Source organism: Panthera onca, chromosome A1 (genome assembly GCF_046562875.1).
Source record: "Panthera onca isolate mPanOnc1 chromosome A1, mPanOnc1 haplotype 2, whole genome shotgun sequence".
NCBI lineage: Eukaryota > Metazoa > Chordata > Mammalia > Carnivora > Felidae > Panthera > Panthera onca.
The window spans coordinates 46760622-46785472 of NC_138339.1; the positions used below are offsets into that span (position 1 = coordinate 46760622).

The 24851-nt window shown below is 48.4% G+C and overlaps 1 protein-coding gene across 3 annotated transcripts in view; it reads left to right on the forward strand.

Annotated features, from left to right (window-relative positions):
• Positions 1–24851, forward strand: part of LARP1 (La ribonucleoprotein 1, translational regulator) — a 54037-nt gene that overhangs the window by 11008 nt on the left and 18178 nt on the right. For all 3 annotated transcript variants that reach the window (XM_078446176.1, XM_060634796.2, XM_060634795.2), the window contains exons 2-4: positions 22458–22519; positions 22768–22833; positions 23789–23963. In XM_078446176.1, coding sequence (XP_078302302.1) covers positions 22458–22519; positions 22768–22833; positions 23789–23963 — 303 coding nt within the window. The remainder of the gene's footprint in view (positions 1–22457; positions 22520–22767; positions 22834–23788; positions 23964–24851) is intronic.

Here is a 24851-nt window from a genome sequence, read left to right on the forward strand (position 1 = left end):
TTTTGAGTACTTATAGGTGTCAGGCCCTGAAATCCATGGGTAGACAATTCAGGGGCTGTCATTTTGGGACTTACATCCTGAAAGGCAGAAGTCACCAATGGGCATTCCTCACCTTATGTCCTCAGGCCCAATCCAGCCTACTGACAGGTTTTGATTGGTCTTGTGTTTTAAAAAGTTTAATCACCTATATTTTAAAATCAAGAAAATATATCTGGAAACCTAGAAATTTGGAGCTTCTCTTTAAGAGAGTAGACTCCTCATGCAAAGAAACAAAGAAAACCTATTGAATTTTGTTTGTACTTTAGATAGATGAATAACATGGCATGTGAATTACATCAGTAAAGCTGTTATGGGACACCTGGGTGGCTCAGTTGGTTTTGGCTCAGGTCATGATCTCACAGTTTGTGAGGTCAAGCCCCGAATCAGGCTCTGTGCTCTGCGCTGACAGTGCAGAGCCTGTTTGGGATCCTCTCTCCACCCCTACCCTGCTGGTGCACGGGGAAGCCTGCATCTCCTCTCCCCCCCACCCCCCACCCCCACCCAATAAATAAAAAAACTTAAAAAAAATAAGCTGTTATAGAAATAAATGAGAAGATCTAGCCACACTGAACCTTTGTTCCTTTATGACTGCTGTCCAGTGGCAGTACCTACTCCACTTTAGACAAGGACACCAGCATGTAGCCTGTGGGCCCGGACTTTGTATGTTTCATCATACAAAGTAGGGAGAATAGTAGTCTGTCCAGCCCGCAAATTGAAGAACATCCTTATGGGAGAAGAGTTTGAGAGGAGAAGGTAGAGAAGACTTTAAGGCCTAGGGCAGAATTTGGAGGCCCTAGAGGGGGACTCTGTACCCAGGACACCACTGGGTATTGTGTCCTGACGTTCCAGAGCAGTGATAGAAAGCTGTCTGAGGGCTAAGGGATGGGGAAACTGGCTTATGTTAGGTCCCATTGAGCCTTCACTTTCCTCCATCTGTAAAATAGATATGGAATCTAATCTCAATCTCTAAGGTCTCTTCCAGCTCAAACACTGTGTAGGTGTGGGAGCGGCTAAGGCAGATGTTACTAGGTCTCAGATGGAAAAGGAAAAAGATCCTGGCTTCGAATCATTGGTGTGTCATTGGTGCATTGAATTCTCGCTGGGGGCAGAGACACTGGAGAGAGTCTTCACCAAGGCAGGCCTGCTTCTCATACCATTTTCGGTGTGAGCGCTGTAGTAGGGGTAGAATAGAGAACTCTGGGCAGGAAACTGGAGACCAGCCTTCTTAGTCCCAGCTGTTTGGCTCACTTACTTGCTAAAACACTTAGGGCAACCTACTGATGAACCTCTTTGGACTTCCTTTTCCTCTTCTGTAAATGAAAGTGGTTAAGCCTGAAGACCTTTCAAGGTCCTTTCCTGCTAGGGTTAAGTTCTTTATATCAATTTGGAGATGAAGACTACAGTGTGTTGAGAAAGATTTCCTCTAAAGGGAATTGCTTTCCCTCACCTGATTGGACCGGCTTTAGTGTTAATCCTGAGAGCTTGGCCAGGGCTGTGGGATTTTTCTGCCTAGACATGAGGCATTCTGCCTTAGGCTTCTGGAAAATGCTGGGCTAAGATGAGCTGCCCCAGAAGGTTGTGAGTATTCATAGTAGTGTGTAAACAGTGGTGGTGCCTTGGTGTCTCAGTCAGTTAAGCATCCGACTTCAGCTCAGGTCATGATCTCATGGTTTGTGAGTTCGAACCCCACATCGGGCTCTGCACTGTTGGGCTCTGCACTGTTGGTGTGTGGAGCCTGCTTGGGATTCTCTCTCTCTCCCTCTCTCTCTCTGCCCCCATCCTGCTCATGCGCTCTCTCACTCTCTCTCTCTCTCTCTCAAAATAAATGAATAAACTTTAAAAAATACATACCAAAAAAACACAGTAGTGGCACATCTGGTGACAGAAGTGTTCTTGAGAAGATTCGCCATCTCGTACCTGGTTACACCGGGTTGTTACTGAGAGCCCCTGCTCTGGCCCTGAGATTTAGAACCAAAGTCTGGTGGAGGCTGGGATCAAAGTATTAACTGGCTCAGTGGAAAGGAAGCTGGCCCATCTCAAGAGACTGAGTATTCAGAATCATCAGGCCAGTCAAGAAAAACACTAGGGCTTGAGCCTAACCTTCTTTTGTGTGAGAGGAACTAAGTTGGCTACCACCAAAGTGAAAATCATTCAACACATTTATTTGAGTAACCTACTGAGTATTAGACCAGGACAATACTGATGGGAACAAGACAGAAGGGAGCTGCCTTCATAATTTACATTCTAGTGGGGAGACATAGTAAACCAACGGGGTGGTTCTTGCTGTCTATTGCTGCCTACCCAGTCACCCCAAACTTGGTAACATAAAAAAACAACCATTTTGTTCCTCGATTCGTGTGTAGGTTGGGATTAGGATAGGGCTGAACCAGGTGGTTCTTTTCTGTATGGCAGTGTTAGAGTAGTGTCTGTCCTGGTCTGGAGGGCCCACCAAGCTTCACTAGCATTTTTGGTACCGAGGCAGGGATGGCTGGAAGTCTGAGTTTAGCTGGAAGTGGAGGGCTCTCAGGTGCCCTCTCCAATGTGCTGGTTTCAGAGCAGTATGACTTACTGTGCAGTGGCTTATGCTCCCAGACAGAGCTTTCCAAGAGACAGGAAGTAGATGTCAGTATTCTGAGGTCCCAGACCTGAGCACTAACTAGCACAACGTCACTTTTACCGTGGCGTGATGATACAGGTTACGGATCCTGCTGGGAATGAAGAGGAGTCATGGGCCTGGCCTTTCAGTGGGAGGAGTGTCAGTTTGCAGCCATCTTTAATACTACATGGCAGCTTCTGGTAGCGGTAAGGGCCGTGAAAGAAACAGAGTAAGGCAGTGTGCTAGAGAAGTGTTGGGGATGTGCGACTGAGGACAGCTTCAAACTCCGCATCAGGGAATGCCTGTAAGGGTGAGTGAGCCAAGATGGGATTGATAGCATGGTGTGGGTATTCTTGCCTGGAGGAACAGCCAAGTACTAGGTGGTAATGAGTTCAGAGTTCTCCAAGGAAAGGACCAAGAGGCCTGTGTGGATGACAGGTGAGAGGCTCAAAAACTCAGAAGCAAGAGGCCTTGGGAGGCCAGCTTAGGGAGTTTGGATCCTGTTCTGAAAGCATTGAGAGGGGTAGCATGATACAATTTCTGCCTGAGGGTTACTTTGTTTTATGCAGAATGGACTGATGGGGGGGGGGGGGTGCGTGGGCAGGGAGAGGCCAGATCGGAAGCTGGGAGACTGCTTGGAGACTTCTACAGAAGTCCAGGGAAGAGGTGGAAAGGCATGGAGGATGGCATGGTGACCGGGCCTGATTTTTTTTTTTTTTACTTTACTGTTTTCCTTTGAGCTTAGCCTACTTTAAAGAGGAAGTTTTCTGATTGCTGTTTCTTACTTCCTCTCGTCTGTCCAAAAGCAAATTATTGTTGTATTGTGCCCGTTAATAAGAAGAGGATGGCCTGAGGCAGGCAGAGGTCATTCCCCTGGTTCTGGGTCTCTGGGCTGCAGGGCCGCAGGGCCGGGAGGGGTGTTGGTGTTGCCACGCTTGGCGGCTCCCCACCCCACCCACCCCCACGCCTGTCTCAGGCTCCATGCCCCAGGGTGGAGGTGGAGTGAGAGTGTGGGGGAATGGCATGGGGGCACCATCAGGAGCTCTGGGGCAGGGGTGGCAGGGCCTGGGGATGGGGAACAAGCCCGACACGAGCTCTCAGTGTCACAGTTTTCTGTTCCGACTTCTTGTCAGAAACTGCAGTGACTTTCTTGTTTCAGGTAAGATCTTCAGGGTGGGGTCAGAGCAAAGTCTGTGGGTCCAAGTTCTGTTTTCAGCCCTGCTCTCTTGTTTCTCCTGGCTGGACCTTCATTTCTTGACTTGTAAAAAGGGATTGGGTCCTGTGGTTATGAATGCTTTGCTCATCTATCACTGATGTGCCTTTATCATGTCCCTGGGCTTAGCCAGATGTCCTAGAATCTGCCTCATAAGTAGCTTGCCTTGAGGACAGATGGGCCAGGGAGCCAGGCCAGACTGCCCCAGACCCTCCACTCCTGACATGATTATCAAACTTGTGAGCCACCACACCATCTCATTCATTGTCTAGGTTCATTTCCACAGTGCTGTGGGATCTGGAGTTATAATCCTTGTTTTACAGATGAGAAAACAGAAGAGTTCAGAGAGGTTCAGTAATTTGCTTACGGCCACGCAGTGTTTTATACATAGCTAGGATTCCAGCCCATGGCAGACTGACTCCACAGTTCTGCAGTACTTAGCATCTGACTTTGCGTTCTTCCAGACCACAGAAGTATACATACTTCACCTGGAAAACTGTTTCTGGGAGAGGGAGGACCACACAAATCTTCAGGTAGCAAGAATCTCTTCGGGACTCTAGTGGCCCAGCCTGGAGTTCCCAGTTCTGCTCCCTGGCCACCTTTAGTGGGTGTGAGCCAGGCCCTGGAACTTCTGATCTTGCAGAGGAGCCCTGGCCCCTCTTCCCCCAGAGAGGTTCCTCTTCAGCTCTGTCAGGCCACGTGCAGCCTGCTGGAAAGGGCCCTGCTGACCTTGTGGTTTCTCAGGCATGGCCTCTGGGCCCGTTGGGGGGTGGGAGGCGGCCCTCTACTGGCACCGGGAGGCTCTCTGGCTCTTCCCAAAGGGGATGGGAACTGCTATTATGTGTTGGGCCTTTTAACTTCTTTCAAAGGGAAAATCTTTTTAGCTTATTCAGGCAACACCAATTCATTGTAGAAAAATGTCCACGAGCCACCATAAACACTACTAAGCAACCACATCCTTTAAGACCAGTGTTGCCTAATAGAAATACAACGCAAGCTGTATATATAATTTTAAATTTTTTAGTAGTCCTATTTCTAGAAAAGTAAAGACAGGTGACAATTTAAATGATATAACCCAAAATAAGAGATTATCATTTCAACATACAATGAACATAAAAATTATTAGTGAACTATTTCATATTCTTTGTACTAAGTCTTTGAAATCTGGTGGGTCTTTTACACGCAAAGCACTTTTCAATTTGGACTAGTCACATAACAAGTGCTAGTATGCACATGTGGCTAGCGACTGTTGTATTGGAAAGCACGTTTCTATATTTTGATGGAGTGATACATGTACGTATGATATATATATATATATATATATATATATATATATATATATATATATATGTACAAGCCTTTTTAAAAAATGGGATCATACTATCTCATGAGCTGGATTCTCCCTCCCACCCCACTTAGAAACATAGGCTTTCAAGGGCACTTAACTGCTTATAATCCTCAAAGCAGCCCTTGATAATAAAAGAACATTTTCCGGATGATGGAGGTTGAGGAGCTGGCAGGCACACACACCCCAGCTCTTCCGCCTCTGAAGCCTCCACTCCTTCGCTGCCCCCTGCAGGCACCTGGAGTTGATCTGAGAGCACTGAGCCCAGTCCAGAAATCACACGTACCACGTGCATATGTCTGCACACACCACGCACTTTGCTGACGAAAGCAGGCCCACATCGGGGAAGCTACTGACTGAGGCGGTCATGCAGGGATGCAGTGTTTCAGACACAAGCACACTGATGCCCAGGTCAGTGCTCTTTCCACCACACTCCTCTGCCCTCCAACAGCTTACTGCTTGGGTTTGCAACCAGCCAGATTACGAAAAGAAAAGAAAACCTGTGTGGGGTGGGCAGAGACTTTCACTTGGGTTTGTTCTGGGGTGCTCCCAAGCCCACAGTACATCCCCAGTGGAGGCTGGTCAGCAGTGGAGAAAAGAGGAGCTAGGCCACAGTAGGTGCAGAGAGGGATATGGTTTGACCTGGATGAGGTCGGGACTTAGACATCTGTAAATAATTGATTAGTTTGTCAAATCACCCTGCCCCTGTGATGCTATTGCAAGGATGTACCTGCTTCACACCAGACCACTTGGGTGGCAGGAACCTCATTCCTTGGCAGGTCTGAGATGTTTAGGAGCCTGGTTTCATTCCCCACCCCACCCCCACCACACACACACACACACACACACACACACACACACACAAAATTGTCCTTTAGTTTTTCAGACTGTGAAATGGGGCTCCCTTCTAAGTGTATCACTTACATGCCACTGGCCACCCCCTTTCCCTTTGTAGAAGGGCTGGGGATGAGCAACAGACCTTGGATTAGCCCTCAGGTAAAGGGGACTGGATTGCTGATGCTGAAGGTTTTTCGTTTTGTTTTAGTTTATTTATTTATTTATTTTGAGAGCATGTGCGCTGGAGAGGCAGAATCCCAAGCAGCCTCCTCACTGTCCGCACAGAGTCTAATGCGGGGCTTGAACTCATGAACCCCTGAGATCATGACCTGAACCGAAATCAAGAGTCAAACACTCAACCAACTGAGCCACCCAGGTGCCCCCCCCCCCCCCCCGCCCTGATGATTAAGGTTTTGAGGATCCAGGGAGGCTGGGCTTCTCCCCTTTTATTGTGACACCCAGGAGCACTGAGCCAAATCTCCACAGGCTGGGAGGGGCCTGCTCCAGGGAACAAGGAGATGGCTTCGTTTGTACTCCTTTGGGAGCTCTATTGCCTGAGGTAGGATACTGTCCAAGATGGCAGCTACCAAAGCTGAGGTTTCTGAGCCACCATCCATTTATTTATCCTAGGGTCTAGTCTTCTTCATCAATTCCTTGGATTGAAAGGACTGGTACTGCATTTGGGATAGCCCTTAAGACTTTAGAAGACTTTACGTGTAAACACTTCTTTATTCATATTTCACAAGTGCCCTTGAGGTGGGTGGTTGTTGGCCCCCTCTTAAAGATGTGGGACTCTTGTCAATCTTTCCAGGAGCTATGAGCACAGCAGTTTGTCCATGGAGCCGGAGGCCCTCTGGCCAGGCATGGGGAAAGGAGTGTGCGGGCAGTGGCAGCCTGGGAATGCTGGACTGCTGGCTGGGAGTGGAGAGGCTGCTGAAGTTCCCCATTGGCTGCAGCTAGGCTTGGGAGTTCTCTGGAATGTTCTCTGCCATTCCAGGCCTTCTCTATCCCACCCCCTGATTTGCATCATCACTGCCATTGCCCCTCTGAGGTAGCAGCTCTTTGGAGATTGTAGACTTGAGGAAGGCCAGAATCCAAAGGGGCTCTGGAAGCCATCTGGCTTCTCCTTTTATAGAAAACTGAGGCTGTGTCTTGGCCAGAGTCTCCCACTTGGCACTAAGGGAATCATGATGCCCGTGCTGGGTCTTTTTTCATTCTGCCTTGTTCTTTTCAGGGAAGGAGAAACAGGAGCCCTTTGCACTGTCAGTGCTGCAAGAGTGTGGATGAGGAAAGGATGAGGTCTGGCAGCACCAGCCTCTAGGGCTGACAAGCACATGCTGGGGCTCCTGGGGCTCCAGCTGACCAGCCTCCAGTTGGCTTCCCTCCCCCACATGGGCCAGCGGATGACACACCCTGAGCCCTCAGAAGGCCAGGAAGGCATGCCCAAATGGAGGAGGTGTTGCCCAGAAATGCTCTAAATTTCCTGAAAACAGGCCCACCCTTCTACTCTGCTTTACTGATGAGCTCTTTAAGCTAGAGCATAAAGCATGGTTCTGGGAAGGGTGGGGGCAGGGGCACTGAGCAAACTTCCAGAACTAGGTACCTAATAGGAAGCTCACCTCAGAAACTGAGCTTGGGGTGGGGTAGAAAAATTTGTCGGTGGCCTTTTAAAAAAATCCTCTGCAGTGAATTTTATTGAATTCATGGGGAGAATTCCTTTATGAAAAATAAAAAATTAAAGTTGTACAGGCCCGTTTTGTGAGACAAACCAGTGATGAAGCCTGCTCGGATACACAGAGATACCTCTAAACTTCCAGGATAATAGCTAACAAACAAATATTGAATGCTTACCATGTGCTAGGCACGTTTCCAAGCACTTAACAAATATCAACTCATTCAGTCCTCACAGTCCCATTAGGTTAGAAACTATTCCCATTTACAGAAACCCAGAATCACCAAGGTAGAAGAGCTGTTGGAGTCCAGGCTCTTTTTTTTTTTTTTTTTTAAGTTTATTTATTTATTTTGAGAGTGAGCGGGCACGACCAGAGGAGGGGTGGAGAGCGAGAATCCCAAGCAGGCTCTGCGTTGTCAGCACAGAGCCTGATCAGTGCTCAGTCCCACAAACAGTGAGGTCATGACCTAAGCCAAATCAAGAGTTGGACCCACTGAACCAGCCAGGTGCCCCTGGAGCCTAGGCTCTTAACCATTGCACCACCCTGCTGCTGGGGGTGAAGTAGGCAGTTTTCCTGACTCCCAGCCCAGTGTTCTTTCCACAGAGGCACCCATTCCTTAATTCTCACTTGTGTTTCTGCTTTTTGTTCTTCCTGGGGCTTGTCTTAATTCCTCTAGAAGAGCCCACGCCTAAGGGTTGCAGATCTTTTCGGACGTGAGGACCCAGTGGCTTTTGGACGGAAAGCATGTTGAGCCCACCACACCCATGTCAGCTCTAAATGTCAGCTACTAGTTTCATGGGCTGGGTCCTTGGTAATCTTACCTACTTTCTATATCCACGGTACATAGTGTGTGTCATATATAGTTGTTGAGAAGAAGAGCATTTTCTTAGTCATTACCAAATGACATTCCTGGGAGACTGGCTAATTGATCCTAGGCTTTTCTTGAGCCCATTTACTACCTGAGGATCCTCGATACAGCATCCCAGGCAGTCAAGATCAAGCAGTCACATGTGGAGTTTCACATTAAAGCCCTTGTATAAATTGAATCCTGAGAGCATAGAGACGGTCTTGTTCACCACTGCTTCCCTAGTGCCTTGCACACAGACCCCTCCATACCCAAGTTCCCAATGGTCAGGTGACACAATAGGCTGGTCGGAACATAGGGCTGGGATCTCAAAAAACAAGTTGATATTCTTGGGACAAGTCAGGAAGCTTGCTCTGGGGAGAACTGCATCTTCCTACCTCAGACTGTTTGAGACTTAGATACCATGGTGCATGAGGAAGTATCTTAAAGCTGATTAGCCCTGGTCAACAAGGGTAAGGAAGGGTAGTTTACCTGGATGGGTGGTTTATGCTCTGTTCAGCTCTCCTGTGCCCCATAGCAGAACCTATACAAAGTCCCTGCTTTTTCCACCACGCTTTCCCCTCTCTTCCCTGTCCTTTGTACTATAAGCTATTTACAGTTTTCTCCATCCTTTCCTTTCTGATCTGCTGGAGGAGGCAAAATCCTCTTGGGCTTGGTGCTGGCGAGGGCTCAGGCCTTTGGTTTGCCTGTGACCCTAGAGCATTGCCTTTCGATAAACAGTGCTTTGATTCCTGACTGTGTTTGCCCTTTTCCCCCTGTGCTGAGGAATGGCATCCCCACCTGGCAGGTAAGCTAATAGTCTCAGAGAAGTGGATTCTGGTGCTGGTGGCTTCAGTCGCCTGTTGGGCCCACAGGTTTGAGCTGGAGACCTTTGAGAACCTAATACTGATCTCCTGCAGTGCTGAAAGAGGCCTAGGGTAGTCTGAGATTTCAGATCCTTAGGTCAGATACTTTCTCACCGTGTGACTTTGGCTAGCTACTCAGTCGCTGAAACTGGGATGGTAATTCCACCATTGTGAGGGTCAAAATGCACAAAAATCCTGCAACAGGAAGCTTGAGGTGAATGCTTAGTGATAGCCATTATTGTGTAGCAGACCCAGGCCTCAGGGCGCTGGGTGAGCAAAGAGCAGGCTTAACCTAAGAGCGTGGAGGCTGGCTGGCTGTTAAAGGAGGCAGGCAAGCTGTTCCCTTCAGAGCCTCCGTTCTTCTTCTGCACAGCCATAGTCTGGAGCCTGTTGTGAAACTGAACCCCGAACCCAGCCCAGATTGATCCTTTGTGACCTCCCATCTGTCAGGACGCTCAGCTTATGGCTTCTTGGCCTTACCAGTCTTGATTCCTGATGCTAGAGATTGGACTGGGGTAAATGGAGGGGATGTGCTTCTCATGTACCCCTCCTGTGGCTGCTGTTTGTGTGTGTAATTAAAACATTCTCCCTCCTGCTCTTGTGAGCCAGGTCATTTGTGTCTGCAAACATGAGGCCCTGGACTGGGGGTTGGGGACCAGGGTTCCTTCCCAGCAGTCTCCGTTCTAACATTAATTGGCATCAGCATTGCATGGGAAACTTGTTAAAACTGCAGATGCCCAAGCTCTGCCTTCTTCACCAGACTGATTCCTGGAACTTGAGGGACTTCCAGGAGTATGCATTTAAACCAAGCCTGCCCCTCTTCGCCAAGTGGTATTGCCAGCCTGCTAGCTCACTGGTCCCAGTTTCCACAGCTGTGAGGTGAGGGTTTTTCATATAGTCTTGTGCTCAGAAACTCCAGCTGAGTGGAAGGTTAATGGGTAGGGGGCTTGGGTTCCATGTCCATCAGACCAGCCCTGCTACATCAGAGCATGCAACTCTTGATCTCGGGGTTGTGAGTCTGAGCCCCATGTTGGGTGTAGAGATTACTTGAAAATAAAATCTTTAGAAAAGAACTTAAGGGGCGCCTGGGTGGCGCAGTCGGTTAAGCGTCCGACTTCAGCCAGGTCACGATCTCGCGGTCCGTGAGTTCAAGCCCCGCGTCAGGCTCTGGGCTGATGGCTCGGAGCCTGGAGCCTGTTTCCAATTCTGTGTCTCCCTCTCTCTCTGCCCCTCCCCCGTTCATGCTCTGTCTCTCTCTGTCCCAAAAATAAATTAAAAAAAAAAAAAAAAAAGAACTTAAGTGTACCTTTTAAAAAGAACATAAATGTAAATTTAAAAATATTAAATATTTTAATTTTAATCATCAAATTAATTATATTAAACTTAATTATAAATATATGGATATGATAAATACTAATTTTAATTAATATAAAATATTAAAACAACCCATGTACCCACTACCAGTTTAAGAAGTGTAGCCCTGATTTTAAAATATTAAATGTGGTGTTGTGGTTCTGGTAACCCCTATCAGAATTAGCAGTTGAAACTCACTGGGTTAAGTTAAAAAATTTCCAAGTATGTCCAGAGAAAACCTAACTTAGAATTACCTACCAGATTCCTGGCCCTACCATTTCTGAGCAAAAATCTCTGGAGGGTGCGACCCAGGAATCTACATTTTGATAAGCTCCTCAGAGGATAGGTAGTTCTGCATATTAAAATCTTAGGGCTGATGTACTTTGTAGCAGTGGTTTTGGAGGTAGATTGTGCCCCTGGACAGCTGGCTTCAATTAAGTTGTAGTTAGGATGATCAGTGAATACAGGGATAAAAATCAAAGCATGTTAGGCCTGGAAGGACCACAGATGACAGGCTCCCCTCCACCCCAACCACAGGCCTCTGAATGGTGAGACTGAAGACACCCAGGTGGGAACTCATGGCCATCTCCCACCACAAGGATACCAGTACCAGCATCCAGTCTCCTGACTCCCTAGCCCAGGGCCCTGCTCACTACCCCACTGTCATGGAACATGAGCAGTGGTCCTTCCTTCCTTCCTTCCTTCCTTCCTTCCTTCCTTCCTTCCTTCCTGTGGTCATCAGGTTTAGCAAATAAAAATACCAGACACCCAATTACATTTGAATTTCGGATAAACGGTGGATAGTTTTTTAGTATAAGATGTCCCAAATATTGCATAGGAAAAATTACTTGCTGATATGAAACGCGCACTTAGAGATTTTTTAAAAATCTGGCAACCATTATCCATCTCTCTCTTTTTTAAAGCACTAGAGAGATTCAGGAGTTGCCTCAAAGAGCCAAAAAAATAGCCATGTATTTATGATAGTTCTGTGTTTCATGATGATGTCATTTAAGCTGTAAATCTGTGAGCTAGCAGCTATCATGAACCTCACAATGAGAGATTAAGTCTGATGCTAGAATTTCCCATGTAAATTGTCTTTTTGCCTCCATCATGAACCTGCTTGTTTGGCTCATTCTTGTGTGTCCCAGTTAATGCCTATCAAATTACAAGCTCCATGAAAGGTTGGTCTGATTTAACCATGTTAAATCTGGTGGTCTGTGGGTTACTTATTTCATGCAGACTGGTGGTTAGAACATCGTTGGGTGAACTTGAGTCCATGCTCTTAACTGCTGCTCTGTCCTGTTCTTAGCCCAGCAGCCTGGTAAATTGGTGATAGAGTGGGTTTTGGATAGAACTCAGACCGCCCCCACCCCCCCACACTACATTTGCTGAAGGGGAAGGGACTGTAGAGTAGAGTAATAGGGTACCTGGCAGTGCTTTGAGAACATCTGTGAGGAGGGTTGGGGTGTCTGCAGGTGGGGCAGCCCCTGTCTCCCCATCTATGGCATCCCAGGGCTCTACTCTTTTCCAGTCGGGCTGTAGCATGTGACACTGAAGCAGTCCCCTGGGCTAGACCCCTCAAGAGGGGCAGATCAACTGCTTCTGGGAAGCAAGGCCTGCCTTTTTGTTTTTTTTTTTTTTTTTTTTTTTTTTTTAATTTTTTTTTTTTAACGTTTTATTTATTTTTGAGACAGAGACAGAGCATGAACGGGGGAGGGGCAGAGAGAGAGGGAGACACAGAATCGGAAACAGGCTCCAGGCTCTGAGCCATCAGCCCAGAGCCCGACGCGGGGCTCGAACTCACTGACCGCAAGATCGTGACCTGAGCTGAAGTCGGACGCTTAACCGACTGAGCCACCCAGGCGCCCCATGGGCCTGCCTTTTTGAGCTGGATCAGTATAACTAGCCCATACCTAAGACCTCCCAACTTGTCATCTGTTTCTGGGATACCTGGCAAGTCTTTTCCATTTCTCTGGGATTTTCCTGTTGCCAAGTATACCTAGCCTGCAGGGCTGGAGCTGTTAGGGCTCAATGATTTCAGAGAGCAGGAAACTGAGGGCTAGTGAGGGAGCCTAACCTGGCATACTGCATGGGTAAGTGATCAGGACTTGCCTACCCCACATCTTCCAGAGGGAGCCGAGAGGTTTGGCCTTCCCGGGAGAAGTGTGAAGAAAAAAGATGGGGGCAGAAGTGAGGTCCCCCTCCGAGATCCATTTCAACAAGAGCACCTCTCCTTTTCTGTCATATATTACAATTTCATGTGAGAAATTGTTGATCTTAAAAACAGCAGGGCGGTTCCTGGAATGCTTGGGTTTCTGAACCTGCATTGCATGCACCTCACCCATGCATGATATGCCTCTATGCCATGAGTGAGTGTCTAGGTGAACAGAGCGTATTTTGTTGAGGCAGGAAGTTGGCTTTCCCACCGGCTGGAAAAGCTCTGGATTTAGAGGCAGGAACTGGATATTTGGTGCCAACTCCACAACAATTTACTGGGCACTTTGGGCACAGCCTGGTCCCTCCTGGGCTCAGCTTTCCTGTCTCTACAAGGAGAAGAGTTCTCAAGTCCCTTCTAGTCTTGGCTGGGTCTGAGAGCCTCTCCACTCCAATAAAGTGGTAATCCAAAGTAATTTGGGGAAGGTGGGGACTCAGAAGCCTCTTGAGAATGCCCTAGATTAAGACAATAAAAGTGAATTTGCATTACCTGAAGTGGTGGGTTACCAGGGGAAAACCAGCTTTGAGGTCAGCAGCTTCCCACATCAGAACAATGGAGTCAGGTGGGCAGTGGAGGGTTACTTGTGCCTCAAAACCTTCCTGAAAGGGGTGGCTCCTGAAATCCAGGGCCCAGCTGCCCAGTGCTTGGCCTGTCCCTCAAGAGAGCATTCAGGAGCCCACTAGCAGAATATGATGCATGGAAGAGGGTTTTTTTTTTGTTTGTTTTGTTTTGTTTTGTTTTTTAATGTGAATTGATTAGCAGTATTTATAAAGCCAGAAATTTCTTTTTAATCTATTTTTTTGCTTTTCTTGAAAACTCAGAAGCTCTGGAAACACTAAGTCTGTGTTTGAGGGTAGAGCCTTGGCTGCTTTTGCACAGATGCTACCCCCTTAGCTATAGCTGTGCTTCCCAGCTCGCCGGGGTTGCCGGCCAGACTTGTGATTTCTGGTGTGGCCCGAGGCCTGGGGGCTTAAGTCTGGGACCTCTGGGAAGTTCCTGTGCTGGCTCGTCTGCCACATACCCTCGCGGTCCTCTGTTTTCCACGGCTGGCCCGTGGTGTTTGGATTAAAGCACCCTGATTCCAATTCTGAGTACAGAACGCAGGTCTAGACCTCAAAGGGGTTGCAGCTGCTGGACTGTACAGCTGTGTGCTGCTCAGTCATAATGCAGAGGGGCACTAACCTCTCTTCCCTTTCAGAGTTCTTTGAGAAGCACCTGTGCTTCTGTAAATTGCTTCATTTGGTAAATGTTTACTGTGGGCCTGCCATGTACATGCTGCAACCCTGGGTTTCAGAGGCCAATGGGCACGGTGGAAGAGATCCCCGAAGAGATCCCCACCCTATGGAGTTTGCAATCATTGTCCACAAAGGATGTGTTATAGGCCGACAAAGCCCAGGGGTAGGGTTAGGCAGTACCTGGGATTCAGTCCCAGCTCTGGAAGTTCATAGCCTGCTGAACTGTGGACAAGTCATTTAGCCTCTCCGAGCCTTAGTTTCCTCTATAACCTGGAAACAGCATCATACCTCTCTCGAACGGTTGTGAAAAAGAAATGTTACCGTATGTAAAGAACTTTGGCACCTTCCAAGGATGTATGTAATACAGGCTCAGTAATTGATTAGTGAGGTTGAGATACAAGTGCAGCTGTTTCAGGGGGTGGCTCTGAAGACCCCAGGTTACAGACTGAATTAGGACTTGATCCAGAGTTGCTAGTTGGGTAGTTCTTTATAATGGGCACTCAACAGGGAAGGCTTCCTTGGAAGAAATCTGAAAATAATGCTGAGATGTGTGAATAACGTCACACAGAATATATACTGTGTGACCCTAGGCAAGTTCCTTCCCTCCATTTCATTTTCTGAGTGACAGAACTAATAGTGTCTTTTTGAGGCAATTTAGTAGAATCACACATAACAAAACAACTTAGAATAGTACCCTGTAAAAGGGGGTTGTTACTATTATTACTGCTCTATTTAGAACCATATGTGCTCTTCAGAAAGGCTGTGTTAGGGTGCTGGCACTTGGAGACCAGGGGCTTCACTGGCTGTTTGTGTCTTCCAATTGTAATATTATTAGTTAGCTTTTGGTCGGACTTTAGGGGCTAGGACCAGCTGTGGGGGCAGATTCCATGTCTGATCATGAAGAGTGGGGGCATCAGGCTGCCTGGGTCACCACAGGCTAAAGATAGTCTACTGAGGTTGGGCCTGGTCCAGGCCAGGCAGCATCATGTGACTGGAACCCAGCAATCCTGCCCCTCCTCCCAGGCCAAGGGGCTCACACTGGGGCTGGCAGCTTCCTTTGAGCAGAGCTTCTAGATGGTCTGATGTTCTGAAGCCCCCTACACACACACACACACACACACACACACTCCCTCTCTCTCTCTCTCTCTCTCTCTCTCTCTCTCTCTCTCTCTCCTGCATGCAGGGATGCCCTCCAGTCCCTTCGTGTGTTTCATCTGCAGGTCTGGGGTCTGGGGGGAAGTCGGGGCAGGAGGGCTGGGCAGAGAGAGACCTCTGAGAAGTGGCGGCAATGGCAGCGACAAGAACTGGTGAACAAGGTGCGGAAGTTAACCCAGTGTACTTTTTACTCGGTAGAAGAGTGTTTCTGCTTAAGGGGTGTTAGGATGAGTGGGGTTAGGCTGAAAGGCCTGTGGTCCCCGAACTCTTCCTCCATGACTCTGCCCTCAGGCTGGCTTAGGAGGGATGAGCACAGTTGGGCGATGTAACCCAGGCTCCTTCTGCCTCACCTTCCCCTTAGATGGTTTTGCTCCCTTCCACATTTGGGGTCTCAGTTTGCAAATATCTTTGGCAAATAATCTTTCCACCGTGTGCTTTAGTTTCCTCATTTATAAAATGAGACCAGTTATGGGGCGCCTGGGTGGCTTAGTCGGTTGAGCGTCCGACTTCAGCTCAGGTCATGGTGTCACAGTTCGTGAATTCAAGCATCACATTGGGCTCTGTGCTGACAGCTCAGAGCCTGGAGCCTGCTTTGGATTCTGTGTCTCCCTCTCTCTCTGCCCCTTCCCTGCCCATGCCCTGTCTTTCTCTGTCTCTCAAAAATGAATACATTAAAAAATATATATTTTTTTAATAAAATGAGACCAGTTAGAAAAACAAGCTCAGTGTTAAAACAGCACATGGCACCTAGTAAGTGCCTAGTACATATCGTACGCACTTGTTAATATTATCACCACAGCTTGTTGCTAGCATCTCTTTGATGAGAAATCTCAGTGGTTGAGGTCTTGCCTTCTCTCTCCTCACCCCTCCAGACCTCATGTTACTACCGTTTGTTCAGTCGAGGAAGATGAGACGTGGAGAGGGTGGTCAGTATTGCCCCCCAAGATTATACAACTGAAGAGTGCTGGAGTCTGGACTAGGACCCAGCTCTGATTTCAGGTAATCAGGTGCCTCAGAGTCAAGGCAGGGCTGGACGTGGGGTTCCTCTGGAAGCCAGCAGTGCGGACGATACTCGTTCTTTGCCTCCGGAGAGCTGTGGCTGAAGGTGGAGGATGAAGCTGTAGCCTCAGGAATTAGTACTCGGAAAGCAAAGCCTCTTTCCTTGGTGTGAAATCATAGAGGAGATGGGTTTTGTGAACTTACCACTCATTCAACAAATGTCAGCGCATTGCCAGGCCCTGAGCTAGACCCTGGGATTACTGCTGTCAGAACAGTCTGCTTCCTGGCCTCAAGGAGCCACATAGGGGGTGAGGGTTCCAGCGCCGTGAGAGCATGTAGGAGGGACGCTTTACTTGAGGTCTGAGAGGGTCCCTGAGGAGATTGACCTCATGGCCACATACAGATTAGCAAGTTGGTGAGTGTCAACTCAAGAAATACAGCCTAATAAATAACCTTGTTCCCCAAAGTAGAAATTCTTTCTGGTTAGGGTAAACTCAGCCTATTCAGCTGCCAATCTCCAGGAGATGGTGCCAGCCCCAAAATAAACATTTGGCCCTCCCCATTCTTCTGGCACTGAGGCAGAGATCTCTGACCATCCATTCTCAGTCCCACAGGCTTTCTCCCATCCGGCCTAGGCCCGTGTCGCCTTTTACCCACATTTGTCCCCCAGTCTCATTTCCAGCTTCTCCCTCGTACTAGTTCTTTGTTACCATGACCTGAAGAGTTTGAATCAACCCATGTGCCTTCTCACCCTAAAAACCACTGGCTTCCCATTGCTTGACCAAGTCTTTGCTCCTTAGATTTCCTAGATCTAGTCCCTCTGGGTAGCTTTTATTTCAAAGGGTCAGCAGCATTAGGATGTTTCTAGAACAAGACAGCATAGAAAATATTTCTTTTTATCTGGCTTTGTAGTGGGTGTTGATGGGTTTGGCCCCTGGGTAGGCTGAGAGAGATTCTGGAGGGCAAGCTCTGTCCCTCTTCCATGCTGAGTAAAAAGTTGAGTCACTAAATTTCTTCAACTGAAAGGGAACTCCAGGCTTTCCCTGTGCTCTTCCTTCCTCTACTGCAGCAGGGGCTGATGTCACAGCCCCCCCCCCCCCCCCCCCCCCGCCCCCCAGGACTTGTGGTGAATCCTCTCTTTCTTTCCTCTTCCCCTGGGAAACCTGCCCTGGAGCCAGGACGGCTTCTGGAGGGCGGTGTCCGGAAGAAGGGCCAGGCTGGAGCTGGACAGGGGATGGCGTTTGTAATCTGAATCAGTGAATTGAACCACTTGATTCCCAGGAGTTGATCTGATTCTTTTCATATTAAGAGATTATTTGATGGTCTCTTTTTCTCTTTAACCCTGAGGATGAGGGTTACTTGGCCATAGTAAACTTGGTGTGTGAATCTGAATTGAAATATTTAGCATTACCATATGCTGAGCACTCTTATGCTCTGTTCCTTTAACTGTCACAGCAGTCCTATGAGATAATGGTGACTTTAGTTTTACAGATGAGAAAACTTAAGTTCAAAAAGCTTCTCTGGGTGCCTGGGTGGCTCAGTCGGTTAAGCATCAACTCTTGATTTCGGTCATGAATCTCCTGGTTCATAGGTTCGAGCCCCACAATGGGCTCTGCACTGACAGCACGGAGCCTGCTTGGTATTCTCTCTCCCGTCCTCTCTGGCCCTCCCCCACTCGTGTTTTTTTTTTTTTTTTCTCTCTCTCTCTTACTCTCCCTCCCTCCTCCTTCTCTCTCCCTCTCAAAACAAAACAAAACAAAACAAAACTCAAAGGGCTTGTCAAGGGGCAGAGTATGTAGGGCCTCCAGCCAAGTGCAGTGGATGACAAAGTCCATGTTCTTATGATGGGCTCTCTGCTTTCCTAGACAAGTGTTTGAATGAAGGGGTGACAGTTGAGGAAGAGAGAATCTCAGAGGGTTAGATAGTCAGTGTTGTGCAGTCAGCCTCTCCGCTTTGCAGGGGGAGCCGCTCTCTGCCCTGCCCACCCTCAACGCCCACATTCTGCCCCACCTTGTTTCCCGGTATCCTCCATTAGCCATAGTGGTTTAGCTGCCTTGGTCCCCACCGCTCTCAGTAATCTGAAGGAAAAAGAGTGGGTTTGCCGTGCAGATACAGGTGCATAGTCTTCTGGTGTTCCACAACCACACATAGAGATTCTGGTGTGCTTCATTTAATACACAAATGCATGTGTGTATTTAGGGAAGCCCCTTCACCCCCTGGAACTAGAGTCATTCAGTATTGGCTCCTGGCTCAGGATGTTCCTGTGGGACGGAAAGTAGCTTTTCTCCTTTTCCAGATGCCTGTTAGCCCCCGACTTGTTTTAATTAGGAGGAAGGTACTCCTAGGGCCTCTGTCTGCCATCCGGGTCCCTTAGAATGCTGGGCCTCAAGTAGGGTCCATCTCTCCACAGTTCTACTTCCTTCTGTACATGAGAACCTTTCCCTGTCTTCAGTAACCCTGTTTACCAGGAAACACCAGGGAAGCGCCCTAAGATTGCACTAGGAAGTAGTGGGTTGTCGTTTGTTTGTTTGTTTCTTTGTGAAAGCCAAAGTGCGAGTGGGGGAGGGGCAGAGAAGGAGAGAGAATCCCAAGCAGATTCCGCCCTGTCAGCACAGAGCCCGACATAGGGCTCAAAATCACGAACCTGTGAGATCATGATCTGCGTTGAAATCGAGAGTCTCATGCTTAACAGACCGAGCCACTGAGCCACCCAGCCGCCCCCAGGAAGGAGTTTTGACCCTACCAGTGGCCACATGGGATTTGTGGCAAGCTGGAGGGAGCACTTAAACAAAAAGAGTGTAGACCTGTGGCTGTCATCCTGGTTCTTCTCTAGGGAAGCCCCTTGAGGGCCTCTGCTCCCTATCTGCAAACAGGGGGGATTAGAACCATGGGTCCTTTTTTCTCACCTTCTACAGTCGTTTTCTTGGGCAGATGCAGAGTGGTGAGTTTAGTGTTTTTTGAGCTGGGCTCTGGTCACTGGCAGCTGGCACAAGTTTGAGAACGCAGAAGTGGGAGGAGGGGGCTTGTTCCCTGTTTGGGCTGGGATGATGCTGGACTTAGGGACTGGCACCTGCGCAAAGGATTGGTTTTCCCTGGGAACCATTTCAGATGCTAGGCCCTGTATATTAGGGAGCCGGAGAGAGACTCTTGGTTGGTTACCTGGTGAAGGAGGATGGCTGGGAGGGGACCCAGAAAGGGATGTGTAATTGAAGTCAAAAAGCTGAGCGTTTTTTCTTGTCTCCCGCAGGGCCTGAGAGCCGTGCATCTGACTGAGCCCTCCTGCCTTTGCTTAAGCCCCACAGGATCTTAACAGATCTAGGAATTTTACGTAAAGGCAGAAATAGTCCTCTCTCCCTAGTGGACTTTTCTGTCTGTCTGGGAGACTTTGTTCCTCCTTGGAGCGGGGGCAGCATGAGGATGTAGCTGTGAGCAGAGCAAGAGCAGGGCACTGTGGGTCCCGGGGGCAGAGGGAGACTAGCTAGGGATGGGCCTTTTTCAGCAACCTTCACACAGGACTACTTGAATATTCCTGTGTATGCTCAGACTAGCCATATTCCCTCAGTCATCTTGGGGCTAGTGGGAGAATGGGGACATTTCCCAGGATGACAGGATGACTCTCCCATTAATCAGAGACTGAACTTTCAGTACTTTACCACGTCCCTTTGTGATCTCGGCAAATGGAGTGTCAGGCAGGGTGATCGCAGGATAGGACTCTTTCCAATTTTAAGAGTTTTTCTTAGGTTTATTTTTTATTAGAAGAAACAGACAATGCCCTGAAAAACTTTGCCTCACTTTTTCGAGGAAAGTCTTCAGGAACACCTTGCCCTATGAGCCTGATTTGCCCTTTCCACGTCTTGTTAACGAGCTTGAAGTTGCAGGTCCTTTGGCCTGCTCTTGTCCTGATAGCAAGCAGGGGGGTCCTTGGAGAAGTGATTACTCCGGTAACTCAGGTATAGTCAGGGGAGATGATCCTGGGGTGGCTCCCTCTACCCAGTCCTGGTTTTGTTTTTGTTTTTTTAATATTTTAGTTTTTATTTATTTTTGAGGTGGGGGAGGGGCAGAGAGAGAGGGAGACACAGAATCCGAAGCAGGCTCCAGGCCCTGTGCTGTCTGCACAGAGCCTGATGTGGGACTCGAACTCACGGACTGCAAGATCATGACCTGAGCTGAAGTCGGACCCTTAACTGACTGAGCCACCCAGGCACCCCTATGTGGTTTGAAGCACCAGCCTAGTCTGGGAACTGGGTGGTATTAGGCTTCTCAGAGCCACCGAGGATCAGCAAGAAAGTCGGTGCATAGTAGCTCCCTGATCTATGGGCTCCATCCTCTTGGCACTGAGAGATTTCTGGGTCTCCACTATCCAGTACTGGGTGTAGAGGATGTTGTGGGCTGGGTTCCATAGCTCCAGCTCTCACAAGGCATGAGGGGTGTCTTGAGGGGGCAGTGGTTCTGGTAAGGGTTGGAAGCCAAAGATGCCATGGGCTCATAGTTAGGAGTCAGGCAGGGACTCGTTCTACTCATTAAGAGAACATGGGTGTGCTCAAGGACTAGAAAACTCCTTTTGAGACCAGCTAGGCAGATTTCTGTGTTCAGGGACTGTGGGGGCAACATGATGGGAGAGAAGTGGGTGAGTAGAGCCCCAGGATGTACCTTTCCCGTGGGTCTCTGAGGGAGGAAGGGTTTAGAAACCCTTGTTCTTCAGAAGTGTGTTGGGAAAGCAAGTGTAGGTGTAGAAGGGACCAGACCTATTAGAGTTCTTCCTTTAAACAAACAAACAAAGGTTTTCTTTTTAAAAAGCCCATGTCTCGTTGAAATGACTGGAAAATTCCAAACAGGATTAAATCACTGTTAACATACTACTTTACTCCTGATGATACTTAGTTATATGGCCTTCCAGAATTCTTGTGAATATGTGCATATACACATTTTTTCTTTGCTTTATAAAAATAGAATTGCAGCTTTTCTCACTTACTGTGTTTCACATCTTTTATCTCTAGTAGAGCATTATCTTTTTAATGACTGCTCTAAAAATTGCTTAAAAATTTTTTTTTAGTGTTTATTTTTGAGAGAGAGAGAGACAGAGTAGAGTGCAAGCAGGGGAGGGGCAGAGAGAGAGAAGGAGACACAGAATCTGAAGCAGGCTCCAGGCTCCGAGCTGTCAGCACAGAGTCCAAAGTGGGGCTTGAACCCACAAACCGTGAGATCATGACCTGAGCCAAAGTCAGACGCTCAACCGATGGAGCCACCTAGGCACCCCTGCTCTAAAAATTGTTAAGCTTTAATTTCTGTAGCCAGTTTTCTACTGTTGGAAATGTAGGTTGTTTTCAATTTTTTGAACTTACAAACAGCACTTTTGTTATGGACGGCTTTGTATATAACTCTTAAACACTTGTCTAATTTGTACTGATAAATTCCTAAAAGGAACATTGAGTCAAATGGGTCTCATGTTTTCTTTGGGAACTTGGAGAGCAGCAGAGTCTTTCCTAAGTGGCTAACCTTTCTATTGACTGCAGGTCATTGAGGACAGAGCTGGTCCTGGTGGGGGATGGGGATGCTTAGAAGAGAGAGCCCTGGATTTCTTGACTGCCAGCTCAGGGTTCTCCCCTTACCTTCCCCATGATCACTAGCCCAGGTCTGCTCACACACAGACTTCCACAGTGTTAGTTAGAGCCAGAGAAGGTCTTTCAGATCCTTCCTTCGTGGAACCTGCTGGGATTAGGGAGCCTTTAATTACAGAGCCAGCTCTGGCATGGCCCCAGTCTGTTGTAGACTTACCCTCTCCAGGCCTCAGTGCCCTCTCTATAGGAGAGTACAGAGCTGGGAGGGCCCTCCTGCCTCACTTCATGGGTGTTCATGGGGTGTTGTCCATTGGTTGTTTCCATGGTCTCATTTTCCACGACTTCTTCAGAGAGAGGCTGGTATACTTGTTACTGGTGTTTGAGCACGTGTCCTTCCCCTCTTCACCATGTCTTCCTCCTTTGGAAACCTGCAGGTTGCTTGATGGAGTAGAGGCGGTCATGAGGATGAGCTAGCGGTGGCCACCTCCGTGGGCTGTGCATAACCATCTCTCCCTTCTTTTTCCCACAGAACATTCTGCTCCAGCTAAGGTGGTGAGGGCAGCAGTTCCTAAACAGCGCAAAGGCAGCAAGGTAAGGAGTAGGAGCGGGCTGCCTAAAGGGGGCTTCCTTGAAGAAAGGTGGTGGCCTCTTCTGAGCTGTGAGGTAGTTCTGGATCCTCTCAATAGCGGGGGAGCCCCTCTGGGCCTCCACTGTGGATGGTCCTAGTGGACAGATGATTGTGGGTTCTGATCTCTCGGGGGAGCTGTATTTTGTTTGGGTGAGGGGCTGAATGGCAGGGGCATGGCCACCCCAGGGCCTTCACAGAACGTGCCTTGCAGGTTGGTGACTTTGGAGATGCAATCAACTGGCCCACACCTGGAGAGATAGCCCACAAGAGTGTGCAGGTGAGTCTTTGGGGAAGAGTGGGCAGGTTTAAATGCTATGTACAAATGCACATTTGGCCTAAGTTCTCCGAGCCTCGGGTCTTAACTTTCTCGGTTTTTTTTTTTGAGAGGAGTGGTTGGTACAGTATGGGCAACTCTGAAATAGCTAAAGATCATCATCATTTGAGCCCTTGCTGTATGTCAGGGACTGCCAAGTGCTGCTTACCATTTCATCGAATCCTCACAGTGACTTAAAGATAGGTCCTTTAGTAATTCCCGTTTTACAGATGAGACCACTGAAGCTAATAACCAGCCGTTGGGAGAGGCTAATAAACGAGCCCTTGATGGTCAGGTGGGCCTTGGAAGTCAAGTCTGTTGTATTATTATTCCAGAGCCTGTGTTCTCCATCAGCTATACTTGGGTTGCCAGTGAGTGAAGCAGGAGAGTGGTCATTAGGCCAGGTACCCACCTCCAGACTGTATGTCTTGGGGAAGCTTATGTAGTGCTCTTTAGTCCCAGCAAAGGAACTCCTGATCAGTCCCCCCCTTCCAGTGCTTTTGTTCTGGACTGATGGCCTAGATCACTCACTGGCTGTGGCCATTGGCCTTCAGTTCACACACAGGGTTGCTGTGGATAAGCCAAGGGCTAGCATCTCTTTCGTCCCACAGACTACCTGGACGGTCTGGTCCTATAGGGAGTAAACGTATGGCCCCTGTGTCCTGGTGGGTTGTCTCAGTTACTGAGACTCAAGGAAGATGAAGAAACAGGTTGTTTCCTACTTCCTGCCTGTTTGAGCACACTTCCCAGTGGAGGCATCTCAGGCATAAAGACAAGACCTAAGAATATATGTAGTCCAACCTGCCATTGCATGCTGCATCTCCCCTGCCCCACCTTTCTAGTGGCAGGGGTCCTTCTGCCCCATCCTAGGAGGCTCTCTGGTTCACCTCACCCCCTGTTACTCTGCTTCCTACTGCAGCCACAGCCCCACAAGTCCCAGCCTGCCCGGAAGCTGCCCCCCAGAAAGGACATGAAGGAACAGGAGAAAGGAGAGGGGAGTGATAGTAAAGAGAGCCCGAAAACCAAATCGGATGAATCTGGGGAAGAGAAGAATGGGGACGAGGACTGCCAGCGAGGGGGCCAGAAAAAGAAAGGTGAGTGGCTTGGAATAGGCTTGGGAGAAGTGTGTAGACAGAACTGTGAAGTATCAGAACTCGGGGCTGCTGGATGAGTTTCAGGAGCCCCAAGAAGTCCTTGGGAGGCTGAGTGGTGTAGGCCACCGGGCCAGCAATCTTCACTTCCGCCTGCTGTCCATCAGTTCCTTCTCTTACTTAACAAGCATCCGGTAAGCCCTGTTCTCGGCAGTTGGGCTCCAGCAGTACACAAGACAGATGAGGTCCCCGCCTCAGAGGAATCTTAATGTATCTTGTTGTATTGCTGTCCCATGTAAGATTTCATTTAAAACAAGAGTTTCCATTGCCTCGCTAAGATGTTTAGGGTACAAGTTTGGCTGCTTTGACAGAGATTCAAAGTAACAGTAGTTTAAACAAGATAGAAGTTCATTTCTCTCATCTGACAGCTGGGTGTAAGTAGGCCAGGCCTAGAATGGCAATCATTTCTTTCCTTTCATCTTGCTGTGGTGTCTTGGCTCTTTTCATCCAAGATGGCTCACTCTTTCCCTCTTCATTCCACTTAGCAGGAACAGGAAAGGGGAGAGCAGTTCCCTTTTAGGGACTTGGCCTGGAATGGACTACTTTCACAGAGCTCTCCATAGACAGAATTTTGACAATGTCTACAGGGAGCCTGGAAGTGCAGTCTTGATTCTGGGCAGCCATGCGTCTGGCTCCAGAAAGGGGTTCTCTGACCATGGAGAAATTGATATTAGGAGTCAGCTGTGAGTGTCTGTCGCACTGAGGTCCATGGCTTCCTTATTTTAGAGGTGAAAATGAGGTCTAGTGTGGGTCATCAAATTGTGAATCAGGTCTGTTGCTCGAGACAGCAAAGAACAATTGGGGGTAGGGATGGCTAGGAGAGACCTCTCC